A 12,994-nucleotide genomic window follows, 5' to 3' on the forward strand; every position below is an offset into this window, starting at 1 on the left:
ACAAAGGCAAACTGAACTATTGGGACTTCATCAAGATAAAAAGCTTTTGCACAGCAAAGGAAACAGTCGACAAAACCAAAACACAGCCGACAAGATGGGAGAAGATATTTGCAAACGACGTATCAGAGAAAGGGTTAGTACCCAAAATCTATGAAGAACTTATCAAACTCAACACCTAAAGAACAAATAATCCAATCAAGAAATGGGCAGAAGACATGAGCAGACATTTCTCCAAAGAAGACATTCAAATGGCCAACAGACACATGAAAAAAATGCTCAACATCACTTGGCATCAGAGAAATACAAATCAAAACCACAATGAGATACCACTTCACACTAGTCAGAATGGCTAAAATCAAGAAGTCAGGAAAGGACAGATGTTGGCGGGGATGCAGAGAAAAGGGAACCGTCCTACACTGTTGGTGGGAGTGCAAGCTGGTGCAGCCACTCTGGAAAACAGTAAGCCCCTAACACAGTTTAACATCACTGTTAGTTCATTCTTCTGTCTCTTCCCCTAGATCACGAGTTCCTTTGCTTCTTCACCTTAATTTCATACTCATTTTTTAAGTAGGCTCCACACCCAACGTATTATGGCTTGAACTCACGACCCTGAAATCAAGAGTCACATGTTCCACTGATTGAGCCACCCAAGCACCCCCTTCTTCATCTTTATATATGCCCAGAGTCTAAAGTGCCTGCTTTAGAATAGGCTTATGAAATGTTCATTTAGGAAAAAATAGAAATATTCATTTAAATTTTTTTCAGATTTTATTTATTTATTTGAGAGAGAGACAGAGATAGTGAGAGAGAGCACAAGTTGATTTCTTTCTCAACCACAAAAGCAATACAAATTCCTTGCAACAAACCTAATAAAGACAGTAATTTTCCCTGCTCCTCATGGATACATATTCCCAACTCAAACCCCCACCAGTGTTAATGGTTTGGTATGTATTCTTCCACTTTTCTCTATGCCTATACAAATACACACACATATGCTTTACCACCTATCCTATGTGGTGGTATGTTGATCCCTCCATTTTACAGAGGAGGAAGCTGAGACACAGAGAAGTCTTGTGACTTACCTCTGGACACCCAGGTAGGCAGGCTGAGCTTTGGAGATCAAGAACTTAACTCCCATGTGGTACTGTGTCTTAGATTTATAGTGGACTGTGTTCAGTTCTAAGCTAGGATAGGTGTCTTGGGGACCATCCAACCTGGACTGGGAGAATCAGGTAAGTCTTCCTATCCCAGAGGAGGTGACTTCTAGTGTGAGATCTGAGGTATAGACTAGAGTTCATGAGGAAAGAGGCCAGATACTACACTTGATCTTAGCCAAAAGGTCGAGAAGCCTCCAGGGAGAGGGAGTAGATTGTGTAAAGATCCTGAGCTGCGAGAGAGCATGGTATATTGAGGGGAACTGAAGGTCATTCAGCATGGCTGGGTCATAGAGTCGTGGGAAGAGGGGCTGGTGAGGTAAGTGGGGACCAGACTGGGTTGTTAAAATTTTTTTGTGATTTCATCCTAAAAACAATGAGTAGCCATTGAAGTATTCAATGTAGGGAGTGAGTAGTTTTGCATTTTAGATTACTGTGGCTATTATGTGAAGAATGGGTTGGAAAGGGCAAGCCTATAGGCCTAAGATCAGTTAGAGTGTTGTTTGACTCATTTAGATGGCCAGGACTTTTAGGGGGTCTAGAAAGAAACAGGGTGGACAACTGCTTGTTGAAGGCCTATTACCTAAATTAAACTGACATATGTTAAAGACAAATTTTGTAAGGGTTTTTTTTTTTTTTTTGGTATCACCAAGGCTGAAGAGTCAGCACACTATATCAGAGTTCTCTGTATAGGAATGGGTGGGAAGCATTGGGAGGAAATAAAAATGAAGATTTTGGAGCTACCTAGATGTGGGTTCAAATTCTGACTCTGTCACTTACTAGATCTGTGGCCTTTAATGAATCACGAGGACATTCATCAGGTAAAGGCTCTACCTTCTCATTGTGGTCTGAGCCACCATCATCTCTAGCCTGGAATATTATAGTATTCTAGTATTCTGAACTGGTCTGTTTCCAGATTTGCCCTCTTGATCTGATTCTCCCAGAGTACCCTTACTTTTAATTTTTTAAAAAGATTTTATTTATTTATTTGACAGAGAGAGAGACAGCGAGAAAGGGAACACAAGCAGGGGGAGTGGGAGAGGGAGAAGCAGGCTTCCCGCTGAGCAGGGAGCCCGAGGTGGGGCTCGATCCCAGGACCATGGGATCATGACCTGAGCCCAAGGCAGACGCTTAACGACTGAGACACGGAGGCACCCCCCTTACTTTTAATTTCAAAACACAGATTATATTCCTTCTTTGCTGAAAATCTTTCAATGGCTCTCCATTTTACTATTCATTTAAATAGCCTATAGGACCCTAGATCCTCTATGCTTTTCTCACCTCATCTTCTACTGGTCTCCCTTCACCCCTCCCACTGCCTTCTGCACTCCAGTCAGAGATCTCTTCATAGTTTCTGGAATACAGGAGGCAGCCTGCTGCCTCAGGGCTTTTGCACTTGCCTCTCCTTATTCACCAGAGTTATTCCCACTGATGTGAAATGCTATTTGCCAGAGTTATTCCCACTGACTACTCCAGGATCAGATCTGTACTCAGCTTGTCATCCTCAGTGAAGACTTACCTAACAACTGTATTTAAGATGAAATATAGGGGTGCCTGGATGGTGCAGTGGGTTAAGCTCCAACTCTTGGTTTAGGCTAGGGTTGGGAGATTGAGCCTCTGGTGGTGCCCACCACTCAGCATGGAGTCTGCTTGAGATTCTTTCTCCCTCTCCCTCTGCCCCTCCTGCTTGTGCTCTCTCTCAAATGAATAAATACATAAATAAATCTTTAGAAAAAACGATAAAGGATGCCTTGGTGACACAGTCAGTGGAGAATCCACTCTTGGTTGAGTGCCCAGCTCACTTGGTTGAGTGACCTGCTTTCTGCTCAGGTCATGATCTCATGGTTGTGGGATAGAGCCCCTCCATGGGCTCAGTGAGGAGTCTACTTGGGATTCTCTCTAAAATAAATAAATAAAAATCTTTTACAAATGATAATATAAAGGGATATAAAGAAAAGAAAGGAAGATGGAAATATAGTATTTTAGCAGGGATTTTTGTCCTCAGTTCACTACCCTAATAGTTTTTTTTTTTTTTTGTATCCCCATAGTTTAAAACAGTGCCTACCAGATGTTTAATTATCATGATAATCCAGGTAAGAATTACAAAGCACTTATTAAATAGGCCAGGCCTGGTTCTAAGCAGTTTGCATATTTAATCCCCATAATAATCCTATGAAGAGAATACAGTTACGATCTTCATTTTACAGAAAGGAAGAAACGGAGAACACTGAAGCTCAGAGACTCAACAACTGACGCTCAGCAACTTTCCTAAGGTTACACAGCTAAAAAGTGGAGCGGCGATTTGTGGAATGAAATGAATGAAATTCGATTTGGCCGTCAGGGCAGGGATGGAAATCGACACGGTGGGAGCGAACGCGATCGGTTCGTGGGAATGCGCACAGTAGTGAGGGCGCCGCGCGCGCGCCTTGCAGCCCAGGTCTAAAGAAGGGTCAGAGCTTTGCTAACTGCGTCGCGGCGGCTCCACGGAGACGCTGAACTGCCATTAGCAGCCGCCGCTCAGTCTCGGGAGGAGTGGGAGCAGGAAGTGGCGGCGGGCGTCGCGCGGGTGACGTCACGGCGGCGCCGGCCGGGATAGGCGGGGGGAGGAGGAGGAGCGAACCGGGCTTGGGGGGCGGCTGCACAGTCTCCGGGATCCCCAGGCCTGGAGGGGGGTCTGCGCGCGGCCGGCTGGCTTTGCCCCCCTGCCCGGTCCCGAGCGGGCCTCCCTCGGGCCAGCCCGATGTGACCGGGCCCAGCAGAGCCTGAGCAAGGAGCGGGTCCGTCGCGGAGCCGGAGGGCGGGAGGAACATGACATCGCGGAGGTGAGGAGCCCCGAGGGCCGGGCCCGGGCCTCGGCCCGGCCCCCGCCGCGTTCGATCAGCCCCGCCCGGGAGGGGGCGCCCCGGCCGGGCTTCGGACTCCCGCCCGGGGTCGCGGGGGGCAGGCTCCCTCCCAACTTCTCGTCCTCCGGGGGCCGGGGGCCCGGCGCCTCCGCGCCCCCACCTCTCGGGTCCCCATTCATTTCCTGCCTCTCCGAGTTCCGGCTCCCGCAGCCCTGGGGATGCCCGTCAGGACGGGGGCAGGTAGAGCCGCCCGGGGAACCGCGGACGCCAGCGGCCCGGCTCGGCGCCGCATTCCTGACCCATTGCCTCATGAGAATTGCCTCATGGTGATTCCGAAATAACCCCGCTCACTTGGGGAGGCTCCTCAGCCCGGGACGCGGGAGGGGAGAGGAGGGAGTTGCGCGGGGTCGGGCCCCCGACGGTCGAGCCGCTCTGGGTCACTCTGCCTCTCGCGTGCGTTTGGGGGCTTCGTTCAGGAACTTGACCCCTTTATGTGGCTCTTTGCACCTCCTTCCCCCCACCTCACGTGCCAGAAATGGAAAAACTGACTGTATCTGCTGCTATTAGAAGTATTTCCTTCCTCCGCGGTCTTCGCTTTGGGAGATGGGAGGGAAGGGAGCTGTATCTCTAGTTAATCCTTAACCACAGCCTTCAAAGTCAGGTAACATTAATCGCCCCCGTTTTACGGATGTGGAAACTGAGGCTCGGAAGTTTCCTGTTAGTAAATGACAGGATTTGCACCAAGAGTCAGGAGGATTAGTGAATTAATGGGATCCCTTGGAAGTTCAGGGTAATAATACTTCTGATAGCTAACGTTTATTTAGCTCTTACTGTAAGCCAAACACGTTTAAACCTCACTATAACCCTATGAGAAGAGGAATTCTTCTTCTTCTTAATATTATCCTGGTTCTAAAGACGAGTAAACTGATTTTCAGAACTTAGGCAACTTGCCTGAAGTCACTCAACCAATAAGTGGTGGAGCCAGAATCTCCACTGTTTAATCACCATATTGCTATTATTATTTTATAACTGTGAATCATTTGTAAGCCTTATTATGTTGTAGAACTGTAGTGTGACCTATTGTTTTCAGATAATAATGATTCTGTTATTTTGTATTGCCACTCTTTATATACGATTCACACATAAGAGCCATTGTTTGGTCTTTTCCTTTATGAGCTTGTTATGGTCACTGTCTTAGACATTTGAAAAATTGTCTCAAGCTGTTGGGGTTATTTGAGAGAATTTTCAAAATATTAAGAATGTTTTCTCAAAATACACCTGCCCATTATTTATTCATGGAATGGAAAGAGGGAGAGAAAAGAAAACCAAAAACTCTTAGGAAGTGAGTGATTTGGACAGGTCTGTTGGCAAGTGCTTACAGATCTGGGTAATATATAACTGTATTTCAGCAGAACAGTGTATAGCCTCAAATGTTCTAATTCTTTAGGGAGCTTTTAAATAAAACAGTTGTCTATTCTTTCATCTGTCAAATAGTCATTGAACCTTTTGTTCCTTGTGTCTGCTCTTCCAGACAAGTAAGGATCTGCTTCTTTAGGAGACAAAAAGACTGGGGGTTGGGAGTGGGGAAGGGGCCGGGTGGTAATAGACCCTACATTGTCCAGCTTGTTAGTGTAGAAGCGGAGAAGTGGGGGTATAGCCAAAGCTGCAAGTGGCAAAGATCATTCCTTTTCTCTGGCGCTCCTACATTATTGAAAAGAAATGCGTGCCACCTGAAAAGTCAGCTTGTGAACATAACACAGATAAGTGGAAATTATTATATTTTCTAGATTGTAGGTCTTTTTTATTATTTTTAACCAGCTTTATTGAGGTATAAATGACACACAATAGATTGCATATATTTAAGTGTACAGTTTGATGTTTTGACACATGCATATACTTGTGAAACCGTCGTCATAGTCAAGATAATGAACATACCCATTATCCCTTATGATGTTTCCTTGTGTCTTTTTTAATCCTTTCCTTGTCAGGTGACCACTCCTGTGCTTTCTGTCACTACACCTTAGTTTGCAATTCTTAGAATTTTATATAAATGGAATTTTATGTCTGGTTTCTTTTTTTTTTTTTTAAAGATTTTATTTATTTATTTGACAGAGAGAGACACAGCGAGAGAGGGAACACAAGCAGGGGGAGTGGGAGCGGGAGAAGCAGGCTTCCTGCTGAGCAGGGAGCCCGATGTGGGGCTCGATCCCAGGACCCTGGGATCACGATCTGAGCCGAAGGCAGACGCTTAACAACTGAGCCACCCAGGCGCCCCTGGTTTCTTATGCTCAGCATACTTATGTTGAGATTCATCATGTTGTAGTATGTATCAAAAAGTTCATTTCTTTTTATTGTTTGGTAATATTCCATTGTATGGGTGTACTACTGTTAGTTTATCCATCCACCTGTTGGTGGGAACATTTGGGATGTTCTCGAGTTTGTCTATCACAAACAAAACTGCTGTGAATGTTTGTGCATAAGAGATATTTACCAAAATACCTCTTGGGGGAATGGCTGGATCATACAGTCAATGTATATTTAACTTTTTCAGAAATTACCAAACTGTTTTCCAAAGTGGTAATACCATTTACATTCCCACTCGTAGTATGTAAGAGTTCTCGTTACTCTACATCTTTGCCAACACTTGGTATGGTCAATTTTTAAATTTTAGCCATTTTAGTGGGTGTGTCATGGTATCTCATTGTAGTTTGTTGTTTTTTTTAAGATATTTATTTGAGAGGGAGAGAGCGCAAGCGCTTGTGTGTATGAGCGATGGGGGGGAGGGGCAGAGGGAGAAGCAAACTCCCTGCTGAGCACGGAGCCAGACGCTAGGACCCTGAGATCATGACCTGAGCTGAAGGCAGACACTTAACTGACTGAGTCATCCAGGCATCCCTCATTGTGGTTTTTATTCTTTTTTTTTTTTTTTTAATATTTCACTTATTTATTTGACAGAGATAGCGACAGAGAGCACAAGTGGGGAGGAGAGGGAGAAGCAGGCTCCCCCTGAGTAGGGAGTCCGACGTGGGGCTCAATCCCAGGACCCTGGGATCATGACCTGAGCTGAAGGCAGATGCTTAACTGACTGAGTCACCCAGGCGCCCCCTCATTGTAGTTTTAATTCATGTTTTCCTTGGTGACTAATGATGTTGATCATCTTTTCATGTGCTTATTTGCCATCTGTATATTTTCTTTGGTGACACGTCTATTTGATCAAATATTTTCCCCCCATTTTTATTTAGTTGTTTTTTTATTGAGATTCAAGAATTTTTTATTCCAGGGGTACCCAGGTGGTTCAGTTAGTTAAGCATCTGCCGTCAGCTCAGGTCATGATCTCAGGGTCCTGGGATCTGAGCCCTTGGGTCAGGCTCTCTGCTCAGCAGGGAGCCTGCTTCTCCCTCTCCCTCTCCCTCTGTGCTCACGCTCTCTCTTGCTCTCTCTCTCAAATAAATAAATAAAATCTTACAAGAAGAGAATTCTTTATTCTGGAAACAAGTCCTTTATCAGAATTGCAACTATTTTCTCTTAGCCTGTGGCTTGTCTTTCATCTATTTTTTTAAAAGAGATTTTATTTATTTGAGAGAGAGAGAGAGAGAGAGAGCACGCGAGGGCTTGCTCACAAACTGGGGAGGGGGGTGCTGGGGGGGAGAGAGGGAGAAGCAGACTCTTTCCTGAGCAGGGAACAGGACTCAGGGCTCCATCCCAGGACCCTGAAGTTATGACCTGAGTCAAAGGCAGACAGACGTGTAACTGAATGAGCTACCCAGGTGCCCCCCCCTTTTGAAATATTTATTTATTTATTTGAGAGAGTACACACACACACAAACACACACACACACACGAGTGGCGGGAGGGGCAGAGGGAGAGGAAGAAAATCCTGAAGCAGATTCCCCAGATTCCCCTCTGAGTGCAGAGCCTGACACGGGGCTGGATCCCAGGACCCTTAGATTATGACCTGAGCTGCAACCATGAGTTGGATGCTTAACTGACTGAGCCCCATTGTCTTTTCATCTTTTTTAACAGTCTCTGTTGAAAGAACAGAGGTTTTTAATTTTGATGAAGTCCAGTTTATCCATTTTTATTTTTTATTAATTCATTAATTTTAAACGATTTTATTTTTAAGTAATCTCTACACCCAACATGGGGCTCGAATTTACAATCCAGAGATCAAGGGTCGCATGCTCTGTTGGCTGAGCCAGCCAGACGCCCCTCAACCATTTTTTTTTTTAGTGGATCATGCTAAGGAATCTTTGCTTAACCCAAGGTCTCACATGTTTTCCAAAAGGTTTTAGGTTTATGATCCACTTTGAGTTAATTTTTGTGTATGGTGAGGTGTGGAGCTATGTATATACGTATATAGATATGTGCACATGTACGTATAGATAACCAGTTTTAGCACTGTTTGTTGAAAAGACTCTCTTTTGAATTTGCACCTTTGTAGAAAATCTATTGTCCATTTATATGTGGGTCTGGTTCTGGAATCCATTCTGTTTCATTGATCTATTTGTCTGTATGCCAATACCACATGGTCTTGATTATTGTAGTTTTATTATAAGACTTGAGATCAATGTTAGTCTTCCAGCTTTGTTTTTCTTTTTCAAATTATTTTTAACCTCGGTATTAATTCAGTCAAATAGTTATTGAACCAGGCAGGATAAAGCAGTGAGATTGGCAAAGATGCTATTCTTTTGGTTGAGAGAGAGAGAGGAAAGAAAAGCCTATGAATGAAGATTGCAATTTCAGGTAGTAATAACTGCTGGGAGAAAAAAAAACAAATGGGGATAATGTTAGTTTGATGAGTTTAGGAATGATCTCTCTGAGGAGGTGAGCTCCTGAGTGACCAACCCTCCCACAGGTGATTTAGCGGTGGTAGTACTGAATTTAGATTTTGAGGTTGCTTGTGTGCACCACTCAGCCTTGTTCAGCTGACAAAACTGCCTGTATTCTCCAGGCCCTCTTTCAGCATATGGCAGGTCCTTTACATTGCTTTTTTTTTTTTTTTAAGATTTTTTATTTATTTATTTGACACAGAGAGAGTACAAGCAGGGGAAGCAGCAGAGGGAGAGGGAGAAGTAGGCTCCCCACTGAGTAGGGAGCTCGACATGGGGCTCGATCCCAGGACCCTGGGATCATGACCTGAGCCGAAGGCAGACACTTAACTGACTGAGCCACCCAGGCGCTCCTACATTTGTTTTTGTTCTTCTGAAAGATGATGTATGGTGACTTGAGCTGAGAGGAGCAGAAGATTTAGCTTGTTCTCAGACTCCACGCTTTTGGTTTATCTATTGCAGGTCAAGTACATTTTGTCCCAGGCCCTTCCTGGTGGCCATGTTGGTTTATCTCCTGTGGGAATAAATAAACTTGCCTTGCTGAAAAATAACAGGCCTGTGCCTTTCTAGTTGGGACTGGGATGTCTTTATTAACGTTGTGTCCCAATGTAAGCTCAGAGTTTTGGCCAGAACTGCTCAAATGCAGGGGGCACTGCTAAGATGACTTATCCTTCTTTTTTTTTTTTTAAGATTTTATTTATTTATTTGAGAGAGAGAGAGTGAGAGAGAGCACATGAGAGTGGGGAGGGTCAGAGGGAGAAGCAGACTCCCCACCGAACAGGGAGCCCGATGCGTGACTCGATCCCGGGACTCCGGGATCATGACCTGAGCTGAAGGCAGTCGCTTAACCAACTGAGCCACCCAGGCGCCCCGACTTCTCCTTCTTATACATGGTCAGTGCAGAGACTGTTGGAGAGCACACAAGATCCTGAAAAAGCAGAGCCAGCTCATGTTTGTGATTGTTACCGGTGGGCCTTAGTGCACTTTGTTAGGCAGCTGTGGAACAATAGGATACTGTCCTTATTCCTCTTTCCCTTTGGGAAACAGACAGCACTTGCCATCCAGTGCTGATGTTTCTAAGGCTAGGCAGATACTGCCTTACCTTGAAGGCAAGGCAAATACTCACGCTCTGTGGGAGTTGTGGACTGCAGCCAAGGCTCTAAGACCCTGAACTGAATTCAAACTCCCTACACTGGCGCTCAGTTCACTACTGAGTTTTGGAGGGTTGTGTGCATTTTGCAAACTTACATGTGCTGTGGTCCTTGACAACGTTGAAGTGTGGAAGGTACTAGTCATGGTTGCAAGGAGCAGTGAATTCAGAGGGAGACAGACTTGTGTGCCAGGGTCAAATGAGTTTGATAAAGCTAGTACCAAACTGAAATAGAAATTTATCAGGATAGAATATTCTGTTTAGAATACATATGTACAGGGGCGCCTGGGTGGCTCAGCCGTGAAGCGTCTGCCTTCGGCTCAGGTCATGATCCCAGGGTCCTGGGATCGAGTCCCACATCGGGCTCCCTGCCCGGCAGGGAGTCTGCTTCTCCCTCTCCCACTCCCCCTGCTTGTGTTCCTGCTCTCGCTATCTCTCTGTCAAATAAATAAAATCTTAAAAAAAAAAAAAAATGTACATGTATACTGATATATGCATATATATACACACTGTATATGTCTGTCTATACACACCTACATACATACAGACATACTATATGTTTCTTGTAAAGATAATGGATTCTAGGTCCAAGTCTTCATCCTCCCATGGAACCATTCTAATGAAACACTGATCCACTCACTCAAGAACTACTTATTGTGGGATTACTGTGTGCCAGGCACTGTGCGGCCCTGGGTGTTCAGGTGTTGGGAAACAGCAAGTGTGGAAGTGCTGAGGTGGGGAAGCTTTTGGAGTACTTCAGGAGCCAAAGGGAGCACGTTGGGGACACTGAGGAGGTGGGTGGGGACTGGACCACACAGGACCTTGTGAGGTCTTCGAGGGTCATGTGGACCACGGAGAGGAGTTTGGATTGTATTTTAAGAGCAGTGTAAAGCCATAGAAGGAAGGATGTGATCAGGGGAGTGGCATGAGCTGGTCAGTTTAAAAATATCCCTCTGGCTACTGTGAAGGAAGGATTGTAGGAGACACGAGTGGACTTGGGGAGAGCAGACAAGTGAGAGAGAGGCTTTGAACTAAGGTGGAAGCCGTTTGTGGAAAGTTTCGGAGGCAGTTTGCTTTTATTGCCTTGTCATCAAGAGTCATGATGCTGACTGCTGAAACCCCACGGGAAGATACAAAGACAGAGCTATGCGCTACCATTAAAAAGCTGCCTTAACAACTTTTTTCTAGTTTCTGTTACTTAGACTGCTTGTCCCTACTGACTGCCCTTTCTTCATGACTTACCCTTTTCCTATAGGATATTAAAATTTAATTAGAAAAGGAGAATATTCTTATAATCTGCAGAAAGTACCAAACTATAAACTTTCTCCCCAAGGACAAAGATAATGATTTTTTCTGGAGCAGCTGGTAAGAAAGATATACCCAGTGTCACTTTATATTTAGTCAAGAAACCGAAATTACACTTTGGATCCCTACTTTAAATTCTCTTCTTAGCATGGCAGCCTTGAATAAGAATAAGTTCCTGAAATTATTGGCCTGCTTGACTGTTTCCCCACACCACTGGGGGAAGAGGGTGTGTAGATAAAACAAAATATTCAGCATCATTGTATTTTCTTTTTGGTTTATCAGCATTTTTTTTTTTTTTTAAGACTCACTTGACATAAATAAGTTCCTAGCCTCAGAGAGCTAAGCCTTTGCAGAATCTGCATTCACTGACGGGGAGGGGTGGGGTAGTGTGGGTGGTTATTTAGATTTCTGGTGTGATTTCCCAGCAAATTGTTTGGGTTTGTAAATTCCCCTGCAGGCAGGGATTCTGTCTTTTGTGTCTTCAAGCTCACTCAGGCTCATGTGTTTTAGGCATTTTGTTGTATACGTTGATTTGTGGCTCTTTCACAAGTGGCGGTGGTGTGTGTGTGTGGGCATGCGCACACACACACGCTTTCAACTCCTTTGAAGAGATGGGTGGCACCTGCCTAGGCCATGTATGACCCGAGACCCTTACTAAATAATAACGCCAGAGGATGGCCAGTTAGAAGGGGTTGTCAGGGGCCGGCAGGTTTGCCAATGTTAAAATGAGCAAAAGGGGGACACTTTTCCATCCCTCTCCCTTCCTCATGTGACTTTTTCTCTACTTCCCTCTTCCCGATGTCTTATCCTATCTGTTTTTTTTATCCTTCTCCCCCCCCCCAAATTCATTCAGTCAACAGCCATTCATCAAATGCCTATTATGTACATGGGAGGACTGGAAATGTATCTGTTTCCTCTCATCTAATACCTTCTGGACCCGTGGTATTAATCACTTTGTTGATAAACTCAAATAGGGTTCTGCTAATTTGCCTTTCCCCATCTTTTAAGGTAATGCAGATTCATTTGTTACCTTTTTTTTTTTTTTTGGTTAGACTAACTAGCTCTGCTGTTTACATTCACACCAGGTGGGAGATGGGGCCAGCCTTCAAGATGTGTGGTCTCAGTACCTAATATTAACAATTGTTCATAATCCTTGAGGCCAGCCCCATAATATTAATTGTATTAATTCTACTGTTTGTCTTTGCCCTCCCTAAGATCTAAGGGATGGAGTTCACTCCAGCTTCTCCTTATTAGTGATAAGCATGCTGCACATCACAGAATTGTCAGTGATTGAACACAAATATTAAATGTAAGTGGGAAAAAGTTTTTGTTGATTACTTTTTGAAAAAATAGCTGAGGAAAAAGAGTTTAAAATAAATCAAAGCTCAAGTAGGTAGGTTATGGACTAGAACTTTTAATTTCTAATTATATGCTATTTGAAATAATGTAGGGATAGCCCCTGAACGCTGAAGTTAAGTTTATTAAAAGGCAGTCTGACATAAATGATACATATGTCAGAATGGCCTATGTGATACTGACATAATTATGCATGAGAAGAATCTTTCCTGCTGTTTTCCACTAGTAATAATAATGATAACAAAGGTGATAGCCAATGTTTATTAAGCCCTTGCTCTGTCAGGTATTTGTGCTAAATGCTGGTTACTGTTTCCCTTGTAAACATCACCCTCCTCTGTTTATTGTTAGTAACATGAT

At 44.3% G+C, this 12,994-nt stretch overlaps 1 protein-coding gene across 3 annotated transcripts in view; it reads left to right on the forward strand.

Moving 5' to 3' along the window:
• Window positions 1-3,755: 3,755 nt before the first annotated feature.
• The window catches only part of PTPN11 (protein tyrosine phosphatase non-receptor type 11), an 81,554-nt gene continuing 72,315 nt past the window's right edge, over window positions 3,756-12,994 (forward strand). For 2 of the 3 annotated variants that reach the window (XM_035017042.1, XM_035017043.1), the window contains exon 1: window positions 3,757-3,976. Coding sequence is in view for 1 of the 3 variants with exons in the window: in XM_035017043.1 (XP_034872934.1) it covers window positions 3,963-3,976 (14 nt within the window). In the remaining 2 variants the exon portion in view is untranslated. Of the gene's footprint in view, window positions 3,977-12,994 lie in introns of all 3 variants that reach the window. The other variant, XM_035017041.1, reaches the window with a different exon arrangement.

This window comes from Mirounga leonina, unplaced genomic scaffold (genome assembly GCF_011800145.1).
Source record: "Mirounga leonina isolate KUSES-001 unplaced genomic scaffold, KU_Mleo_1.0 Mir_171, whole genome shotgun sequence".
In the NCBI taxonomy this organism is placed as follows: Eukaryota; Metazoa; Chordata; class Mammalia; order Carnivora; family Phocidae; genus Mirounga; species Mirounga leonina.